The 22,667-nt window shown below is 37.9% G+C and overlaps 1 protein-coding gene across 1 annotated transcript; it reads left to right on the forward strand.

Annotated features, from left to right (window-relative positions):
• The first annotated feature begins 9,225 nt into the window (after positions 1–9,225).
• LOC103729601 (olfactory receptor 4C46-like) lies at positions 9,226–14,310 on the forward strand. The gene is made up of 2 exons (XM_008827677.2): positions 9,226–9,237; positions 13,375–14,310. The coding sequence occupies exons 1-2, from the start codon at positions 9,226–9,228 to the stop codon at positions 14,308–14,310; spliced, it is 948 nt and encodes a 315-aa protein (XP_008825899.2).
• The last annotated feature ends 8,357 nt before the right edge of the window (positions 14,311–22,667 follow it).

A 22,667-nucleotide genomic window follows, 5' to 3' on the forward strand; every position in this document is an offset into this window, starting at 1 on the left:
TAAAATAACAGAAAAACATTTGGGAAGCATTAAAAAACATGATGGTTAAGCATCTTAAATTTGATCAATCAAAAGATCAAAGTAGAAACCAAAAATAACATTTAAAAATATCCACCTCTACAACCAAGGCTCATGGAACACAGAATGGGGTAAAGAAGGGGATAATAATAAATCTCTCAGTTCTCATTAATGAAAGCTCCCTTGCGCAGGAAAGGGCCAGGAGCACAAAGATTATAAATGACCAAACCATAGAGATCAAGAGTCTCCTGTCCTTTTACAAGGCTCCTATATTAAACTTCACCCACCTAAGACTCAGGGACCATAGCGGAAGAGGGGGTGGAAAGATTGTAAGAGCCAGGAAGGAAGTGCATGACCATATAGAAACAGAGGCCTACAAGTGCCTGGTAACCTGCTCATATGATTCTATGTCAACAGTGTCAGCATACACAAGTCCCATTCCAAATCCGGCAGACCAAAACCCAGAGTAGAACTGGGAAAATGAACAGCAGACCCCAGTCTTATCTGAAGAAATATTGACAACTGATTGCTGTTAGGTAAGTAAAAACTGATCTTCCTAAAACCAGGTACTCTAGATTGGCTGACTAGGCCTCAGTGGATGGACTTGCACTGGGTAATGCCTGGGACACTGACTTGACACAGTGGGCCTTAACAGGAATGACTGAGAGAGTATGTGGGCTCCAGTGGGGTGGCTTTTGGAGGGTGCTGGTGGGGATGGGGGTAAAAAGATAATTAAAATTGTTTGAGATGTTCTGAACGAAATACACAAAAATTCAATACACATTTTTAAAAATCTGTAATATATATATATATATATATATATTATTTTAAATTGGGTGATGGACAGTCAGTGGGGGGATTGTGGATAGGGGCTGGAGAGATGGCTCAGTGGTGGGGGCACTGATTGCTCTTGCAAAGGACCTGGGTTCAATTCCCAGCACCCATATGGCAGCTATGAACTGTCCTTGACTCCAGTTCCAGGGGAATCTGAAGTCTTCTTCTGACCTACACAGCACTGCATGACACACGTGCACTCACATACATGCAGGTAATACATTCATACACATAAAATAGAAATAATAAAATATTTTAAAAGAAACAAAAATTTTTATCTTAAGGAATGAAAATGGAAAAACAGCCTGCTAAAAGTGATTGCATAATACAAAAGCCAGCAGGGAAGTGTATATAAATCAGAAACAGCCAAAGAAAGCAGAAAGAATTCAAACAAATAACTATATATTTCAATTAACTAATAAAAGAAGACCAAATCATCATAAAATAAGAAAGAAAAAAATAATAAAGATCAGAGATGAAATAAATTGAATGCAACATAAATAAAAATTATCAATGAAAGACAGAAATACTATAAAATTTTCAAAAAATTTGGAATAAAGGAAAAGTAATTCACAAATAAAATAATGCATGGAAAGGACTCAACCGACAGAGCTGAAAACAAAGGGTCACTGGAGATTTTTACGAACTGTAGAACATTAACAAACTTGATACTTTAGAATAAATGGACAAATTCCTGTCCATAAATACCTAAATTTTTAACCATGAATAAATAGAAAATCTGAACTGATTTATCACCAATGACATAAAATACCCACCATCAAAGAAAAAAATGGATTCACTGCTGAGTTCAAACACTTGAAGAATAATTATAGACTTGTAAAATTATTCCAAAATACTTAAGATAATTCTTTAAAATCTAATTACTGTATGAAATCAGTATTACTCTGTCTTCAAAAGCAGATGAACACACAAAGTAAAAAGCTATTATAGTTAGAGTACAAAGAAGCCTCTTTGGAGAAGACTGGTCAGGAGAATAATATCTCTGTCCTGGTTTGCACCTCCAGTTTCCAGTTTGTCAGCTCCAGTGGTCATGAGACCACCACTAGGACTTCTGGTTCTCCTTAAGTTATGCTAATGCTCGGTGAATATCTAGTGTGTTAATGACAGGGTGAACTTCCTTGCTCAGAATAGCCAGCTCTTAGAACAGTTCTTGTGCAGCAGGGTCACTTACACGTGGCTCTCCTGCTTAGCCTGTTTTTCTTAAGAATTCAGAAAAGTGTAACCTCATCTGTCTTTTTTTTTTCTTTAAAGAGTAGGATATTGTTTATTTCTATACATATGCTATTATTTTGTGATGATGAAGAAATTGTGTATGAAGTTAAGAAATCAAGAAATATCTAAAATTGATAAACCAAAAAAGAGAAGCATAACATTACCTGGAGTTGTAGGCACCATAATGAAAACATAAAACCACAAATGATTTTTTTAAAGTGGAAAGTAACAACATAGGTTTATATAACAGAATATTTCTCTTTGACTTGTATATGTTTCTTCATAGTGATTACATTGTCTTAATTGTTGTAATTCATGAAGTCTTGAAATTAGCTAGCATGAGTCCTTTTAGTTATTTTTCTGTTTTATGGTATTGATTATTTAAGTTTTTTACTTTTCTACATAAACATATTTTTATCTTTTTTATTGAGCTTTTTTAATTCTATAAAACAGTTCTTAATCAAATTTGACCCCCTTCCTCATCCATGCAATCCATCCTCCCCACTGGACCTCATGTATTTTGCCATGCATGTTAAGTCCTAGTCATATTAAGGCATTTGTATCCAAACATTCTTCAGTGTAAATTTGTTCACTGGGGTCTAGTTAGCCAATCTAGTGATTGTATGAAAGTCATATGCTCCCTCACCCAAGAGTAATCAGTCTGATATTACACTATTCCCCCCCTCCATGTGGCTGCTAGTCCACCATGGTCTAATCTTCATGTTGGCTTTAAAACAGAAACTCTGGCTTTTTTTTTCCTTCTCCTTTCCATTCTCTTTCTCAAAGTAGGTACTGTTACTTACAGTTTGTCTGTTGTGGGGATTTTTCCTTAGATTCTACTAAAATTGTCATTTAAGGCCATTATTAAATTCTTTTATGAATGAGACTAGGTAAGAATCCTAAAAGGAAGCCCTTTTATCCTCTGTATCAATGTCTGTGATTTCCACAGATTTAAACATTCTCAACCAAGTTTTGAGAGATGAAAAAGCAGCACTTCAAAGATTATTCACCAAGGAAAACCATGGAAATCAACAAGCTTGACAGAGTACATTTAGAGAATGAAGGATTAAAGACCTTTTGATAATCTTAATAGGTTCAGAAAATGTAGTTGATAGAGTTCATTAATATGACAGGATTAAAAACATATTGGACAAACTAGACATCAGATAAATGTACTCTCTACAATAAAAGCCAGTACAAAAATTTAAATAATTTTGCATTGAATAGGAAATAGCTGAGGGTTTGCTTTAAGAACTAGACCAAGAAAAGGATACCCATTCTCAGTGTTTACTCAGCCTAGTACTAGAAGTCCTGTGGGGACCTAAAGGCCCCATCTGGCCAAGGTGGCACCGAGAGGAAGTTATTGGGGCATGGCCTGACTTGTTTTGAAAGGCTAAGGGATACTTCCACACTGCTGAGGAGTGCATGATCAGCGCGTGATCATCCTTAAGATAGACCCTCGGGGGGGAGGGGGACTACCAGATGCCTTTATAAGCTCTGTAATGCCTGCAATAAATGAGTCCCTACTTGACTAGACTCCCCATTGCGTCTGATTGTTCCCAGTGCTGGGGGTGGCAAGGGCTGGCAAATGGTGTGCTTACTCATCCCCAGTCATCCTTGTGTGGGCATCACAGGCTTGAACCCCTGGCAACTGGCACCCAGCGTGGCACTCTAAAGAAGGTGAAAAGAAAAGGATTGGGGCCAATCAAGAGTCCGGGGTAAGCGATACCTGAAAGATGGGTAATGCAATTAATAAGCCTGAGGACTGGGCACTTAAGGCCCTGATAGATATGCTTAAAAGTAGAGGGTTGATTCTGTCAGATCTGGCAGCTCAAAAGGTTTAGGCAGAGGCCATTCATTTGGCTCCCTAGCTACTTGGGGCTAATGTTTTTACTGGGGATACATGGGAAAATGTGGGATGCCTAGCTTGACAAAGGGAGGTTCAGTTGGGGATTGATCCACCTCTGGGGCTCTCAGAAGTGAAACCAAAAGCGGCCAAAGTAACAAGCGGCACTTTGCATGTGCCCTGGCCAACTTCAGGGCTCCAGATGGAGCTAAAGGGAAGGTGCGACCCCTGGTGGTTGCAGGATTATCTACCAACCTCATAGGACAAGGTATAATGGGGAACACACAGGCCTGCATAATCACTGATAACAAAGCCTTTTATGATGAACTTTTAGACCTCGAAGAGTCTGATAGGTTTCCCGAGTCAGCAACTCAGGGGTTGTCTCACCATATCAATTATAGGGGGGGACCCAAAGAAAGAACGTTGGGTTCACCCCAAATTCTAGGGGCCACTGCCCCTCAGGTTCCAGCTATCCAGTGGTCCCCTGGGTCACCAGTATGGGTGGAGCAATGGCCATTGTCTGAGACAAAGCTACAGGCTTTAAAGGAAATTGTGCAGGAAAATTTATGGTTGGGCCACATCCAAACTTCTATAAGTCCATGGAACACACCTGTTTTTGTTATTAAGAAAGCCTCTGGCAAATGGAGAATGTTGCAAGACTTTCGTAAAGTCAATGCTAGGATGACCCTAGGGAGTACACCCTTAAGGGGACTGCCTTGGTCCCTGCTATCCCCTCAGATTTATTTCTTATAGTTATGTACATTAAAGATTGTTTGTTTGTTTTTTTCTATCCCTTTACAACCCCAAGATTGTGAAAAATTTGCGTTCTCTGTGCCTTCCACCAACTTTAAAATGCCTGATGAGAGGTATGAATGGACTGTTTTACCCCATGGTATGGCCAATAGCCCAGCATTCTGCCAAAGCTATGTGAAGACCCTTTTGGGTCCTGCTCACTTGTTGCCACATGTCACTGTGTACGTTTATATGGATGATATAATCTTAGGAACTCCAAGCCCCCAACAATTAGAAAAGTTATATGAGGTTACTCAGAAATGTCTACAGACAGGCAGACTTCATGTATCCTCTGATAAAATACAGACTATTGCTCCCCTTAAAATTCTGGGAACCACACTCTCTTTGGAAGGAGTAAGTCCTTTAAAACCAAAACTGGCTGTCAAGCCCACCATAACCCTGACAGAGCTACAAAAATTATAAGGAGAAATTAATTGGCTATGAGCCTGGATGCCTATTCCCACTGAGACTTTAAGACCATTGTTTCACTTGCTAGTAGGAAAACAGCCTTCAAGACTTATTCACCTGGCTCCTCAACACCTGGACATCTTACATGAGGCCCAGGATGCCCTGGACTAAGCCCAACTTGCCTGGTACACGCCTAGTAAAGATCTTGAGTAATGGATACTCTCCAGTGAGACCCTGATGACATCCGTCCTTAGGCAGTATGGGAAGCCCCTTCAATGTGTGCATGCTTCTCTGGGAGGTGTACCATGGGTTTATACACCCATGGATCAATTGGCTGACCTGATTGAGAAAGGATGTGATGTAGCTCTGAGACATTATGGCATAGACCTTCTTAAAATTGTTATCCCCTATTTGCTTAGGGATTTTGAACGGCTCTGGAGAAATAATGACCGAGTGGCCATAGTCTTGGAAGGGTTCCTGGGGAATTTGGACTGTCATTATGGCCCTCATAAATGGGTGGTCTCCTTTCACACCCTCTGTTGGGACACTCCCGTCTCTTTGTCAGGGAGCCCTTAGTAAAAGCCTACAGTGTTTTCACTGACAGGGACATATTTAGAGATGCAGTGGTAGTATACCCGGGGGCAGATGAGAAACCAAAAAGATATGTCCACACTAAGTGATGGCTCAGCTCAATTCAAGGAACTCACGGCCATTGCTTTAGCATTAACAAAGGCAAGTGAGCCCATGAATTTTTTTTCTGAGAGTCTGTATGTAGTCAATCTTCTTCCAGGGCTATTAGGTCAAGTGAGCCCATGAATTTTTTTTTTCTGAGAGTCTGTATGTAGTCAATCTTCTTCCAGGGCTATTAGGTTCTCATATCCAGTTGGATAGGAACCCCATTACTCCCTTGATGATTCAGACTCAGATGCTCCTTAAAGAGAGAAAAGCCCCTATTTTCTTACAGCATCTTAGGGGCCACCAAGGATTGCCTGGGCTTTTATCCCAAGGCAATACAGAGGTGGACAAGATGGCTTCCACCCAGGTCCTGTCAGCAGGCCTGAATGAAGCTCAGGGGTTACATAACCTCACTCATGTTAATTGGTAGGGACTCCACAACAGGTTTCCTCAAGTTCCCATCAAGGACCTAAAGAAGACTGTACATACCTGTAAGTCTTGTCAACCCTTTCTACAGGTACAGCCTCTGCAACAGCCAGGGGTAAACCCCAGGGGACTCAAGCCCAATTCCTTGTGGCAAACGGATGTCACACACTATGCTCCTTTTGGAAAGCTTAAGTATATTTTCGTGTCCATTGACAGATTCTCACACACCTGTTGAGCTACCGCTCATACAGGAGAGAGAGAAGTCTAAATATGCTCAGTCTCATTTTCTCCAGTGCTTTGCTACATTGGGATTGCCCCAAAGAATTAAAACTGATAATGGATCATGTTTTGTGAGTAAAAATTTACAAGATTTCTTTTCACTTTGGGGACTTCAACACAATACAGGAATTCCCTACAATCCCCAAGGTCAAGCCATTGTAGAACACAACCAACAAAACCTAAAAATTCAATTAAAAAAACACAAAGGGGGAATAAGCCCCCACCAACAGTTGGGCATGGCCTTATTCACTATTAATATTCTTAATTTTCAAAAAAATCAGTTGGAATCCCAGTTTCAGAAGCATTGGGGTCGAAAGGAGCAGAGACCTGAGGTACGTGTAAGGTGGAAGGACCCCATCACAGGGCAATGGAGAGGCCCAGATCCATTGCTAACCATGGTTAGAGGCTTTAGGTGTGTCTACCCTACAGGAGATTCAAACCCCATATGTGTGCCTTTGAAAAACCTTAAGTGGGTAAGCCAGGATCCGACTGACTAGCATGACGGTCCATGGAAAATAGTTCATAAGAAAAAATTCCTTTCTTTATAAGAGCCATCTGAGGTGAAGGACCCAGTACCTTGGCTTCATTGCCAGTCAGCCTCTTTGACAACTGGCTGATTTGCTAAAAGGTACATGATTTGCTAAAAGGTACATGGTCTCAGAAGTATTTCTCTTGATAATGCTTATCTTTAAATGTCTTTACCAGATAATTCGGTGACAGAGGACCCTTGGAACTGCCACGGCCCACCTCCACATGATTACAGACTCCCCCAGGAATATACCCCCTCTGGTTGGCCACGCTTGGCTAACGGAGTTAGGCAGAGACTAAGACTGTCACGGGCTGGCATTACCCACATGGCTGCCCTTAATCATGATGCATTTTTAGCCAAGGACGGGTAAGATGTCCCATGACAAGCACTCCTAAGACAGGACATGCACATGGCCAGGTGCATGGTCCAATGACGGGCAAGGCTTGGTCAGAGGTGACACAACCTAAGACAGGCAAAAATGCATAAGATTAGAGGAAGGAGATAGCCATCTCTCCTCAGGGAGCTGTCTATGAGATGAGTAACCTGTGAAATAAAGTCAGTCCGGCCTTATAAAATAAATATAAAAGGGGGAGATGTGGGGACCTAAAAGCCCTGTCTTGCCAAGGTGACACCAAGAGGAAGTTACTGGGGCATGGCCTGACTTGTCCTTAAGACACACCCTCAGGGGGAGAGGGGGATTTCCAGATGCCTTTATAAGCTCTGTAATGCCTGCAATAAATGAATCCCTGCTTAACTAGACTCCCCGTTGCATCTGATTATTCCCAGTGCTGGGGGTGGCAAGGGCTGGTGAATGGCACGCTTACTCATCCCCAGTCATCCTTGCGTAGGGGTCGCAGGCTCAAACCCTCTGCAAAGTCCTAGCTAAAGCAGTAAGACAAAAGCATGAGGAGAGAAAAAAGGAAGGGAGGAAGGAAGGGAGGGAGGGAGGGAGGGAGGAAGGAAGGAAGGAAAGGAAGAAAAAGAAAGGGAGTGTGTGAGAGAGAGAAGGAAGGAAAGAAAAAGTATGTAAAGTAGAAGAGAGTAAAATTGTCTGACTTGTAGATTGCATGGTCTTTTTGTAAAACATTTCTATGTTAATGTTAAAGTATAATGAATTTCTCAGTTTTAGTTCACACAGACATAACATGTACTTTAGTCAAATCCACAGCTACTGTACTCTCTTGTTCTTCTTCCTCTGTCCTCTATACCCATCCTTTTCTTAATATTCTATTTCATTCTTTGCTGTCTTTATATTTTATGTAGAATGTACTTAGTAGAGAAAACTTGTAATGCTTGTCTGAGTCTACCTTATTTCAATAAAAATAAGGATCATCAATTTAGTAGTGCAGTTTTGTGCATATGGCTTACAACCTGATTTCTGTGTTGAAGTAAAGACACAACATCATTTACATGGCATTCAGAGCTCTTAAAAGGTTAGTTAGGGAAAGGAAACTGTCACATGCTTACTTTTCAAGCTCAGGGAATTGTATTTTCCATCTAAAAGTGTGTGTCTCAGATTTATCTTTCATGAATACATGCTTCCAAGACAGAGTCTTTCCATCAAAATTAATATCATCAAAAATTCATTCCTGGGGACAAAGAACAAATATACGATTCCTAAATTTTGAAGGAAAACATGTTTAAATACTCTTGTAGTGCAGAATCCAAATACTATTTTATTGGACTTCATACAGAGCAAGATTCTCCAGGAGCAGAGTATACACATTTGCACATTTTTCTCCAAACCTGCTAGCTCCTTCCCTTTAGGATGCAACACCAGAACAAACAAACAAACAAACAAACAAATGAACAAAAACCAAAAACCAAAAACAAAATAAAGTATAATTTCTCCATAGTGCATACTAATACAATGTATTCTAGATTCAAATTCCAGCTATTCCTTGAAAGATTTTTAGGTTATAGGAGAGAAGGAAAGATTTTTTTTTCTTATGATGCTACTTCCTTCATCCATTTTGATATTAAATTGTCTGAGGCCTTTTCTTAGCAAATATATTCATATCTTTGTAGAAAACATTTCTTTCCCTAGAAGAGATCTAATTGAATATAAGATTGGTCTGAACCCTTACAACCAGAACCAACAGATTCTCAAACTGCTAAGGTATGATTTTCCACAGTGCTCATGTGTCTCAGATATTGCCTATTTTCATATTCAGGAATCTTTTGAATGTCAAACACAGTCATGGAATATTTCATCCAAACTTTACTTTTTCAAATGTTACTGGTGAATATTTCAGTTTAGCATAACCTCAAATGCTCTGAGACACCTAAGGATTTTCACACATAAATACAGTGTGTTGTGATCAAATTCACACACACTGTCTCTTTACTATCCTTCCCATACCCTCCCATGCCCATACCATCATACCTGTATTCAAATATTCTACTGTCCTTCTCATTCAATGAATTTTGAACATATTTAGACTTCTTCCCTTATCTAGACACTCCCACTCACTACCTCAATCAATTGCATGTACTCTGTTATGTATATGTAAATGTCTATTGAGTCAAACCTGTGTCTCCAAATGCCTTTTGGTATAGGTCCAAACACTGGAGCCTGATCAACCTGTCTAGTAACACACTAGAAAAAAAAAATGACTTTCCCTTTCCCAACAGCCACAAGTTGCCAATAGTTTCTTAGTAGGACTAGTGCCTCCAACCCACTTCCTCACCTCCATCCTGAAATTCTGTGATATCAGGCCTACAGTCCTGTGGCTAGACATGTCATGGGTTATAAAGGAGAATCTACTACTATTATTCTGCTAAATGGACAGTATTGAACTGACACCTAATGACTCACTGTTATACGGATAGATTAATACACTTGGGTATTTTTTAAACATGTATTGTTTTTTATTATTTTTAATTACTTGTGTATATCTCTTGCATGGATATAGGCACTTGAGTGCAGGTGTCCACAGAGCTCGGGAAAGGATGTTAGATATCTCGGAGCAGAATTTACAGGGAGTTGTGAGCTCTTCACCATGAGTATTGGTGTCTGAACTCAGGTCCTCTGCAAGAGCTATATGTGCTCTTAACCACAGAACCATCGCTCTAGCTTGCACTCATAGTTCTTATCACGGCAGATTCTAAGATCAGCAACTTTTATTCCCTATTGTACAGGGACTGAATCTTAGACATATCTTCTAGAATGTTTGTCTCTAAGACAAAATCTTTCCATCAATGGAGATAATTAATACCTGGGAGACAAAACAGATTCAAGATTACTGAATTTTGAAAGGAAGTGTCTTTAGATTAATATCTTTTAAATATAGGACGATACCAGTGTTTCACTGCATTTCACATTTGTGGAGCAAGATTCACTATGAGTGGAAAGGATCCTTCTGAACATTTTTCTCCAGCCTTGCTGCCTCTTGACTTACAGGACCCGAAACAGAAAACATAAATCATCTATCCATCGTGCATTAAGTGAATCTGTTCCAACTTCATATCCTAGCTTTTATGTGAAATATATTTTTTAGTTTTTTTCTCATAAACACACTACCTTAGCACCTGTCTATTTGATATCAAATTATATGAGTGATTTTCTTGTAACTTTGTACATATATTTTGTAGTGAAAGTGTATTTTTCCTGGAGCAAGTCTCGTTGAAGATGGGGTCGATGTGAACACTATCAACTATCCTCTAGCACCTCTAAGGCTATCAAGGTACGTTTTCACTAGTGCTGGTGATTACTAGATATTACTACTTTTCATAAACTAGAATCATTACTTTCAAGGTTGGTTAAACACAGTGTAGCATTTATACCCATTCTCACAAAATACATTTGGTAAATACATTATTTTCTTATACTGAGTGATGTGAGACACACAAAGATGAAACATTTAAACATCCAAAAGGATAAATCCAAGTACCACTATTTTTCCCTAAACATCTTTAGCAACCAAAACTAATCAGGTGGCTGAGCTAAAGTTTACCTAGACCTCACCAATAGAAGTCTTAATTATGAATATTAAGCTCTTGATTCAAGCATAAAGGAACATAACTCATTCTGCACTCTTGATATTGATGTGCTATTGATACATTAAGTCTCTGAATTCTTTGAAAGGGAGTGTGTTCCTCTTGAGTTTGTGGTAGAAATAATTTTTTTCCATATTATTGCTCAAATATTAATTCTTATGTGCTGATTATAAACATAGTTATAAAAATAAGTTAAAGTTTTATTGTTATCCCCTGCACTGTGGTACACATTTTTCTATTTTACTTTTATTTTTTATTTTATTTTATGTGTATGCGTGTACTTCCTGTATGTAGGTATGTGCACTCATGTCATGCAATGCTTATGGAGGACAGAAGAGATTGTTGGATCCCCTGGAACAGGATTTAAGGGACAGTTGTTAGCTGCCATGCTGGTACTCAGACTTGAACCTGGCTCTTCTGTAAGAACAGTCAGTGTTCTTAACCACTGAACCATCTCTCCAGCCCAGATTTTCCCACTTTAGTCATTTCTCATAGGAAATAATAAGCTGCTGATCTTAGTCTCACTTTATAAACAGCTGATGGAGCAGGTGTGTGAATACCAGGAAAAGAACCCAAGATAAGAGGAGTTTTTGGTAAAAGGAAGATCCAAGATACTCATCTGGTGTTTCCAATTCTGTTTCCAACATAATTATCATTGTAGTAGCTTTCAGCAGTGTTTACCAATGTTTAGACACTTCTACATTCCAATGATATTGGGGGAGAGTAGGGTGACCTAAAAGACAGGTCAAGATGACGGAGAACTTCTAAGAACAGAGTTGCACTCATTTTCTTGATTAAGTATTTACATGTGTGTTGATAAAATTGCTTCATATGAAGTTATTATTGAAATGGTATCAGAGGATATGAATTTCTTTTGATCTCAAAAGCATTAGATTATGAACTAACAGTTGTATAGTATGAGAAAATAGGTTCCAAAGCTTAAGGCTAAGAATTTCAAGAACTATATAACTTTAAATTTTGAGGCCCAAACTAAGTAAGAACAAGACTAACCAAAGTGCTATAATTAGCTCTGCTATTTCTTTTCGGCATATCTGGAAGAGAATCTTAATTTCTCTGTTAAAATATTATATAAAGGCAATTTGAAATTATGTATAAAATGATATTAACCCCCTACTTATAAAGGGGAATGAGTAAGATAAGTGACTACAAAAGATTTAAAGACAGTAGGTAGTCAGTAATTGTACTTAATATCATTTTTCTTGTCTAAGATCAATTGTCTATAGATCATTTCCTTATCTCTAAAATGGATAAAATAATAGCAATTGCACAAACCACACAAAGTACTAAAGCAGCCACACGTGCAAAGCACTTGCCACATGCAGTCCAAAGAACTATTTTTAATATAGACTATTAAAAAGTTATCACAGATATTTAGAAAATATTGTACTTTATCTTACACTACTTCTTGCATCTTTACATGACATCTTCCTCTTTATAGTCCCTAGAACTCTGTAAATTAATTCTGTTCTCTATTGTTTATTAGCTTTAAATAATTGTAGGATACTTGTAATTAGTTTGAAAATGATGACACTCAATGCATTAACATTCCTACTTCTTGCAAAATAATATTTTTCTTAAACAGTAAACAAAATTTGTGGTACATATTCTCATATGTGACATTCTCTTCTGGCTTCCACAGTTTACTGAACTCAAAACTATTGCTCCCAAACTTCAAAACAGTTGACTATATTAGTGTCCTACATATCCTCACACGCAAACTGAAAATACTTTTCCGGTCATTTTCTCAGTTTTCTGTCATAGTTCTCCATTTACCAGTAATAAATGGGGAAAACATTTACCTTTACAATGATGGGTGCTTCTTCTGTCTTCTACTCTCCCATTATGGATTCAACTCCTTATAGTCTCAAATTCACTTTAGGCTTTGAGTCATCTGAGATAATTCAGTAGATTTGATAACCTTCCAGTTTATTTGAAATTTCTATATTTACATGTTTTGCAATTACTTTAACCTAGGAGGCATCATAAGTAATCTTAAGTACCACAAACTCATTTTTGTAATATAACAAAACCTGTCATTAGGCTGGGTATGGTGGCACATACCATTCATCCCAGCACTTGGGAGGCAGAGGCAGGAGAATTTCTGTGAGTTGGAGGTCAGCCTGGTCTACATAGCCAGTTCTAGGCTAGCCAGGGCCACATAGTAAAACACTTTCTCAAAAGAAAATAAAGAAAAATAAATCTCATAGATTAAACAACTTAATAAAATCTAAGCATTGATAATTAGAATGCAAAAATTAAATGTATTAGTGGCCATATATTTTTTTTCACAGTACATAAAAGTAAATTCCTCAAGAAGCAGATGGAGAACAGGAAGAACGTGACAGAATTTGTCCTCCTGGGGCTCACACAGAACCCAAACTGGCAGAAAATCATATTTGCTGTGTTCTTAGCCATCTACATTATCTCTGTGGTGGGAAATCTTCTTGTTCTTATCACAATCATTCACAGCAGATTGTCAGGGTCACCTATGTACTTTTTCCTGGCCAATCTCTCCTTTATTGATGCCTGCTTTTCCTCGGTCAATAACCCTAAAGCAATTGTAGATTCACTTCATGAAAGGAAGACCATCCTCTTTAGTGGATGCATAATTCAAGTCTTTGGAGAACATTTCTTCGGAGGTGCTGATGTCATCCTGTTAACAGTAATGGCTTATGATCGCTATGTGGCCATCTGCAAACCCTTGCACTATGCAACCATCATGAACCGAGGACTGTGTAAACTGCTAGTGGGAATGTCATGGGTGGGAGGCTTTCTTCATGGGATCATACAGATTCTCTTCATTATTGACTTACCTTTTTGTGGCCCTAATATCATAGATCACTTTATGTGTGATCTGAACCCTTTGCTCCACCTGGTCTGTACTGATACGCACACTCTGGGACTCTTTATTGTTGCCAACAGTGGGTTGATCTGTGTGTTAAACTTCCTCCTTCTGCTTGGCTCCTATGTGGTCATCCTGCGCTCCCTCAGAAAGCACAGTGCTGAGGTGAGGCACAAAGCCCTCTCCACCTGTGTCTCACACATCACAGTGGTCATTTTATTCTTTGTGCCCTGCATATTTGAGTATATGAGACCTACAACTACTTTATCCATCGACAAGGCAGTTGCTGTATTCTATATAATGATAACTCCCATGTTAAACCCTTTAATTTATACCTTGAGAAATGCTGAGATGAAAAATGCCATTAGGAGATTGTTTAGTAGAAAAGTTCAATCAGAGGACAAATAAATCAACAAATATCCAAATTTGACTGAATTTAGAAAACTATCCAAAGAATATAAAAATGTTGTCAATATGAAATTTTTATAGTATGGAGATTGAAAAAAAATAATTGTCATTACTAAGTACTGCACTGAAACAAAATGTGTGCTTTAAATGAAGAAAACATAGCCTAAGTTTTGTTATCATCACAGCACTGTACAGTATTTCACATAATTCCCAATCATAACTTTACTCAGTATCAATTGATTACAACTGTTCAGTTATGAGAATCCTTTGATACAGTGAGATAAAACAATAAAGCTTTTCAGGTCAGAATTGACTGATTTGTATTTTAACTATATTATTCATTGTGTAATCAAAAAAAGGATGCCTTTGAAGTTGACTTCTGAGGCTCCAGGATCTGAGTACTGATTCTGCACTGATATTTCCCAATTCAGTGACATTGTTTGTTCCACTGAAGCTTTCCACCCACATTGAAAATTGATCCAGAACTCTTCAAGGTATCAATCCCATCAGACATCAATTGTTTTCTCAAAGTTTTGATCATAGTTATATATCTGATAGTTTGGATAAAAGGGCTTAAATTATAAACCACACTACATTCCAATGTCCTTGAACACTAAATCCATAATACCTTACATTTTGATCAGAGAAAGTATAGCATTTCTAATTGAATCATTGTAAACACTCTTTTAACCATATTACAGTTAAATATTTCAACAGAATCCTTCTTTACTGCAACTGATTCAACAGTAAATGAAGGATTTTTGTTTAGTGAGTATATATCAGTAAACTTGGTTTGACACAACTTGAAATTTTTCCACCATTATCATACATAACCCTTGATACATTAGACAATGCATGCAGTTTTGGTAATGTAGTTCATCTTTCCCTGGGCCACATTTTGAACCACTTTCAGGGTGCTACAGGGTCTTGGATCTATTTATAAGACCAGATAATGTTGCTACAAGTGAGTCGAAACAGAATTAATATTTTCTTGCAAGAACGTCTTTATGTGGAGGCCATGATAGCTACCTTACACAATGCAGGAAAAATCCTTCAGGCAAGGTGAGGAGACCACTTATTGGAATAGGAAGGCATTTAGGAGATTTTATCAATTATGATGACTCCTCCTTTCCATTCTGTTTTCTCAGTTCCTTCATCATCAGTGACAGCCTCTAGAAGTCAGGATTTATCTTTTTCTAATCCTGTTTGTATATTAATCACTTCATCATTATTTGGAAACTCTGTATCCATGAAAATTCCCTACATGCAGGACCTGATATGGAACTTTATGAATATAAAGAGAGAAGGAAGGGATGGAGGGAAGCCAACTAAACAATGAGAAGAAAGGAAGTTTTTTTCTCAACAAGAGTCTTGGTATATCCTGGTGCTTGAGAGCTCAGCAGGACACATTGTACTACAAAGCTGATTTCCTGAAAGAAACTCTACCTATGATATCTACTGAAGGCCACTCAGATACCAATTGTGATGTGCATGATTCATCCGTGGGTGATTCTTTTCCTAAATTCTATTGTCCCAAGACTTCACAGTAGCTGGGATATGAACATATACGTCTGGTAGAGGGGATTGGAACTGGATTCAACAACATTCCTTGTGTTTCACTTCTTCCTTTGCAGGTCAGTCTTGCACACTTGGGTCAATACAACAATCCTCTTCCTGTTACTCTTATCTTTCTTGTACCACATATCATAGAGTAGTTAGAATTATTATTCCAAAAGCCAAATGTCACTCCACCAGGCTCTAGCTTGAAAATACTCTCAGTATTCTCCTCAGGGTCCTTATTACCAATCCTTGACAGGATTATGACACCCATCTTGAGCTTGCCTCTCCCTACTTCATGTTTCACAGTGTACCTAGTATAAAAATGATGAATATTTGACATATGACACTCCATATAGTTTTGATAAATAATTGTTGAATGAACGATGAACTGGTACCCATAGGTGTGTTATGTTGACTAGAGCTCACACATACTCTTTTTATATGTAGACCTATATCTTTCCTTGTCTGTTACCAGCCCTAGAGCTTCTTTGCATGTCTTTTTTTTTCCATCTTGGTGACCTTATTTTCCTGCAGGTGTTATTTTGAGGTCATTCTCATGTCATCATTTCCTATTCCCAATTCAAATCTCTGTTTTGGGTTCACCAATGTGCTTCCAAAGTCCCCTAACCATATTAACATTTATAACAATGAACAGTGATTCTCTATTTTTCATTGTGAATCTCTTACTGTATTTTTATTTAAGTCAAGAAAGAATTGAGCTGTTATTTTTTTTCACCTACTAAGTGCCTAAAAAATCAATATTCATTTAGTTTAAGTATTTGCATTTTATTGAGGGATAGAAAAATTGAATGAAATATAATATTTATCCTGAAATCATTTGGGCATCAGAGAGAGGTACTCTATTTTTCTCTCTTATATTTTTATTGAGCTTTTGTGCATTTCACATAACACACAGTAATCAAATTTAGACTCCCTCCCCTTCCTTACCACCCATAGGCGCCCCCATCAAATTTCAGGTAGACTCTCATATATGTTAAGTCCTATCCAGTCAAGCATTTGTATCCAGATGTCCCTCAGTGCAAGTTCATCCACTGGAGTCTAGTCGGCCTATCTAGAATCTACAGTCGTTCCCTTAAAGAAGACCTACTCTTTCTCACTCAGCAGTAATCAGTTGCCAATAGTTTCTCAGTTATGTATTCTTGTATTTCACTTCTGCATTGTTTCCCTGGCATTCTTACATTGATTATTAATGTCTTTTTGTGTACTTACAATCAGTTTTAAAAATAAGAAATTGTAACACATTTGTATATCTGTTTCTTGCCTAGGACTATTTTTCTAAAGTAGTGAAAAAATATGACATAAATTTTTGAATACCTAAGGTTCCTTCTCTGGAGTCACCATTTATTGAGCCCCAACCTGTTTTACCATCAAAAACACAGTTTAATTTATCATTGTCTAAGATTCTGCCATATTCAGGTCCTTGATAGTCTGATCATTTTTATCAATTACATTTCAGGTCTCCTCAGAATGAAAGGGGAAAGGTTTACTTTCTAATGACTGGATATTGCATTCAACTTCTACCCTTTTTATGAGTTTCACTGCATCCAGGAGTGCTATTGACAACTTATATTTAGGGTCTGAATCATCTCAGAGAAGCCAGTATACTTGAAATTCTCATAGTGTATTTCTAAATATTATTCATGATTATACTGTTTGCAGTTATCTTCACATAGAAGGGAATTTGAGTATCCTATTCAAAACATTTTTCAAATATCAGTAGTCAGTCTTCTTAGATTTTATAAAATCTAGCCATTATTTGAATATAAAAATTAAACATGAAGAAGTACTATTTTTTCCAGGAAATATAATTAACTTTCACACGAAACAGATGGAGTGGAAGAACATTGTGACGAAGTTTGTCCTGGACCTCACACAGAACCCAAAGGTACAGAACATCATATTTGGTATGTTCTTGGCCATCAACATCATCTCTGTGGTGAGAAATCTACTCATTTGGTCAGCACTACTTAAAGCCATTTGGTGAAGTCCCCTATGTACTTCTTCCTGGTTTATTCCTCCTTTATTGATGTGTGTTATTCTTCAGTCAATAATCCTAAAATGAAAGAAGATTCACTCCATGAGAGGAATCTGAATGAATGCATGACAAGAATTTGGGAAATATTTCTTCAGAATATCTTCTTGAAGAGATATTCCTTCAAATTTTGATGGCCTATGATTGTCAATTGGCTATCTGCAAGCTCCTACATTATATAAACATCATGAAATCAAGGAGCGTATAGCCTGCTACTGGGAATGTCCTAGGTATGAGGTTTTCTTTATGGAACCATAGAGATGCTATTCCTTATTGGACTACCTTTCTGTGGTTCTAATAGCATGTATCACTTTATATGTGATCTGAACCCTTTGCTTGATCTGGCCTGTACTAATACCCATATTTTGGAATTTTCTTGTTGCTTCCAAAAATGGGGTCCTCTGTCTGTTTAGCTTCCTCCCTCTGCTGGTCTCCTATATGGTCTCCTGCATTCTGGAAGGAATCATACTGTAGAGGAGAGGTGCAAATCCCACTCCTCTTATGTCTCCCATATCACAGCTTTCTTATTCTTTGTGCCCTGCATATCTGTGCTCATGAGACCTGCAACTACTTTACCCATTGTTAAGGTAGTCACTGTATTCAACACTACGATAACTCTCATATTAAACTTCTATACTTTGAGAAATTCCCAGATGAAAAGCACATTCAGAAGAAATTTTAGTATAAAAGTTCATTTAGTGGACAATAAACAACTACTCAACTTCAATTTGACCTAAGAATCCAAAGGAAATTATGGATGATTTTCATATAGTTATTTTACAGTAGGATGATTAAAAAATATCATTTATGAATTCTGCTTAGAGAAACAGAAATGAGTGCCAGAAGTGCTGAAAAACTTGGCATAAGCCATGTTGGATTGTAGCCACAGAGTTGTGATATAGCCCACACACTTCTTTCCTCTAGCATCAGTTAAACCAGTACTAACTGATTACTCTCTTCATTCTCATGTACCATCTGTTTCAAAGACCAGATAATAAAGGACTTTTCAGATCAGACTACTCTAATTTCTACTCTGACTATCTCATTCATTACATAACCACAAAAAAGCACTGGAAGGATAAGTGTTTCCCATTATCTCCTGAAGCCCCAGGAGGACAGTACTGATAGTGCATTTATGCTTCCCAGTTAAGTGACTTTTTCCATTGTAGGGTTCCACCAACAGGAACAATTAATCACAGAACTCTTCAGGCTATCTTTCTCTTTAGTCATCATTTTCTTTCTCTCTGTTTTGATCATAGTTATGTCTTCTGGTCTCTGTTAGGTTGGCTAGAAAGGTTTTAATGATAAATAATACTAACATTCTAAGTTTCCTGAGATAAATACTTCCTTCCTTTTTGCTACGGAATGCTCAGCTTTTCTAATTCTCTCATTGTGTATTCTTGTTTGTACCAGGTCATAGTCAAATAGCAGAACCCTTTGTCATTGTCTGACATGTAACATTCAATGTGAATCTTAGCTTAATGAGTCTACCTCCATAAAGTTGATCCAGTGCAACTTTGAAGTTTGTTCCACCATTACCACTCCTGATCCTGGATAAATTTGATAAGCCATACAGTTCTTTTCTCCATAGTGCACCTGATCATGAATAATATCTTGAATCAAGATCTCTTACAGTATATGAGAAGGACTTGAATGCAGTCATATGTGTGGAAGAAAGGAATTCAAGAGTATGAAAGCAAGTCCTAAGGAGAATCAGGATGTAGTTCTAGCAAGGACAATCCACAGATGAGGCCAAAACAGTTTCCCCAGAGTGTGTAAATTGAACTTTCAGGCAGGATTAGGAGATCACTTGTTGGAGTAGGAGAGCATTTCTACTAGAGCTGGATAAGGGTTTCTTTATTTATTCACTGAGGATTTTGTACATCTATAAATAAGATTTTATCACTAGTGAAGAATTTTTTTTCTGTTTCATTTCCCCAGTTCCTTCATCCATTCAGTGAAGAAAGCCAGGACTTCCTTCTCTGATCTCTTTCTAGTCCTCTTTAGCATATTTTTGCATGTATTTGGGAAACTTTTTTATCTCTCCATGAAATTTCCCTGGTTTCTGAATCTGATATCAGATTTTTATGAAAATGAAGAGAGAAAGAGAGAATTAAGGGACGCCAACTAACCTAGTGGGAAGAACCGGCGTCTTAGCATGACATCCTGGGTGCATTCTGGTGCCTTGGGAGCTCTACAGCATACATTACACTACAAAACTGATAGATAATGAGGAAGTAGACCCCTAAGAGATCCTAGTGTGATGTACATAATTCCTCAACTAATGCTTTTTTTTCCCTAGGTTTCATTGTCCAGAGAAACATAAGGTGTTAACTGTTAGTTCTTCAGATTTAGGCATAGCTTGGATATGCATATATATGACTGATATAAATGATCTGAGCCAGGTTCAACAAGGTCCATTGCACTCTACATTTTCACTCACTGGACCAGATGTATAGGCTGTAGCCTTGAACACCGAAATAATCACAATACTCTTGTATTTTCTTATCAGTCTTGCCTTCTAAACACCACTTCTAATACTGTACCTACAGTTATAATTCTAAAAGTCAAATATAACTGCATTAGTCTCTAGATTAAAAAAAACTCTCAGGGCTCAAGTGGTGGTTCAGCCATTAGGAACATGTGCTGCTTGGTTTGCAACACCCACTTCAGGCTGCCCACAACAGCCTGTAACTTCATCTCTAGGGTACTCACTCTCCTTGGCTTTGTGGGCAACTATAAAGATTTACATACACATACACTTAAAAAAATAAACATAATAAAGCAGGACTCCCAATATTGTCCTCATTGTTTTTCTTATTAATGCTTAACAGTATTATGATGGCCTTCCTGAGTTACTCAGTCCCAATCCCCCATTTTCTTATTTTATAATGTATTTTTATACTAGGTAATTGAATATTTGACACCTGACACTAAGTGATTTCAGCAAATAACTTCTGAGTAAATGATGAGCTAGAACTAGCAGTCAGGTTGAATTGTTTAGAGTTGGTACATACCCTTTCAGTGGTATGTACCATTTACCGTCTTTTCTCTTCTCTTCTTATCATTTGGCATAGCCTTTTGCCCATTCAGTCCTGGTAAATTTATTTTCCTATAGGTTCCATTGAAGGTGTTATAATCATAGTATAATTTCTTAACCCCAACTCCGTGTCTGCTCCAAGTCCTTTAATATTCTTTCATAGGCCTTGTCTATTTCATGTTTATAATAATGAACAGGGATTTTCCTACTGTCTATTGTGAATCTCTCAACAGATCTTCAGGAGAAAATGAGAATCTCTAAAATTGTTTAAATCAGTCCATATTTATGTGTTTGTTAATTAGTGAAGGATAGAAGAACTGGATAATCAACTATGAAAGATCATGTGCTCAGGAGATGTTTTGACTAAAAAAGTATAATGAATATAATGATCTCATTCTCTAGTTATTATAGGGCATTTTATTATAGGGATTAGGAATTATAATCTGGAAGTTTGTCCGACCACTATGATGGCAAGCTATAGTTCCACCTCATTCCCATACTCTGAAGAAGTCAAGCAGGAGAAAGTCCACTACCCCTCCCACCCAATCAGTTGACCCTAGCTGTATGGGGTGGGGGGCAGGGACTAAGGATATATAAACAGAATTTCTCCATTTTGTGTGGCAGTCAGGAAGCCACAGGATTTATAAGATTTATGTTTGGGTGTGGACTTTCCAGCACAGCCCTGAATGCGGGGGGGGGGGCGCCTGCTCTTCTGTAAGTATACCAGCACCCCAAGCTCAGTTAGCAGGTCCAAAAAACTCATTAGGATTTTCTAAAAGGTGGTTTTGGAGAATTTTTGCCTGGGTTGTCATAAGGACAGTGGGAGCAGGGAATTGGATGCCGCCATACATGTTCCAGCAATGAATTTGATTTTACAGGAATGTTGTCTGTAGTTGGAGATATAGTTTCTAGTGTGCTTGCCCAGCATGATCAAGTCCAGGGTTTGAAGTACCAAGCCCACATATGTGTGTACTCAGTGGATCATTCAAATACATAAAACAAATAATAATTTGCAAAATTAGGACAGGGCATCCAAAACAAAACTGGACCATGAACCCCTCTCTTCATCAACAGAAAGGTGACTCAGGCATAAAATCAATTAAAAAAATACCCATATGTAAATTCAATAGTCGTCCAAATTGACCTAACGGCCTTCTATGGGTATTCCATTCAGCACTGAATGCTATTTACAATAACACATAGAATATTCATCAGCATAGACCATATTACAGACCTAAATATATTACTAAACAAACATTCAAGGTTTGGGGCCTAGAGAGATAGTTCAGTAGTTAAGGATACTTGCTGCTCTTTCAGAATACCTGGGTTCCCTTCTCAATACTACATAGAGGCTCACAACCACTCAAAACTCTAGTTCCAGGGTATTTGGCATCCTCTTCTGGCCAAAGAAACCAAGCACAAACACAATGCACATACATACATGCAGTCCAAATACTCATACACATAAAATGAAAATAAATAAATATATTTAAAAATAAATTTAAATTTGAGCTTATTCTCAAGTGTCTATTCAACCGTAAGTCACGTATCCAGAAAAGAATAATCCCTTCTCAATAGAGGCTCACAACCACTCAAAACTCTAGTTCCAGGGTATTTGGCATCCTCTTCCGGCCAAAGAAACCAAGCACAAACACAATGCACATACATACATGCAGTCCAAATACTCATACACAATACACATAA

This window comes from Nannospalax galili, unplaced genomic scaffold (genome assembly GCF_000622305.1).
Source record: "Nannospalax galili isolate Female #2095 unplaced genomic scaffold, S.galili_v1.0 scaffold593, whole genome shotgun sequence".
In the NCBI taxonomy this organism is placed as follows: Eukaryota; Metazoa; Chordata; class Mammalia; order Rodentia; family Spalacidae; genus Nannospalax; species Nannospalax galili.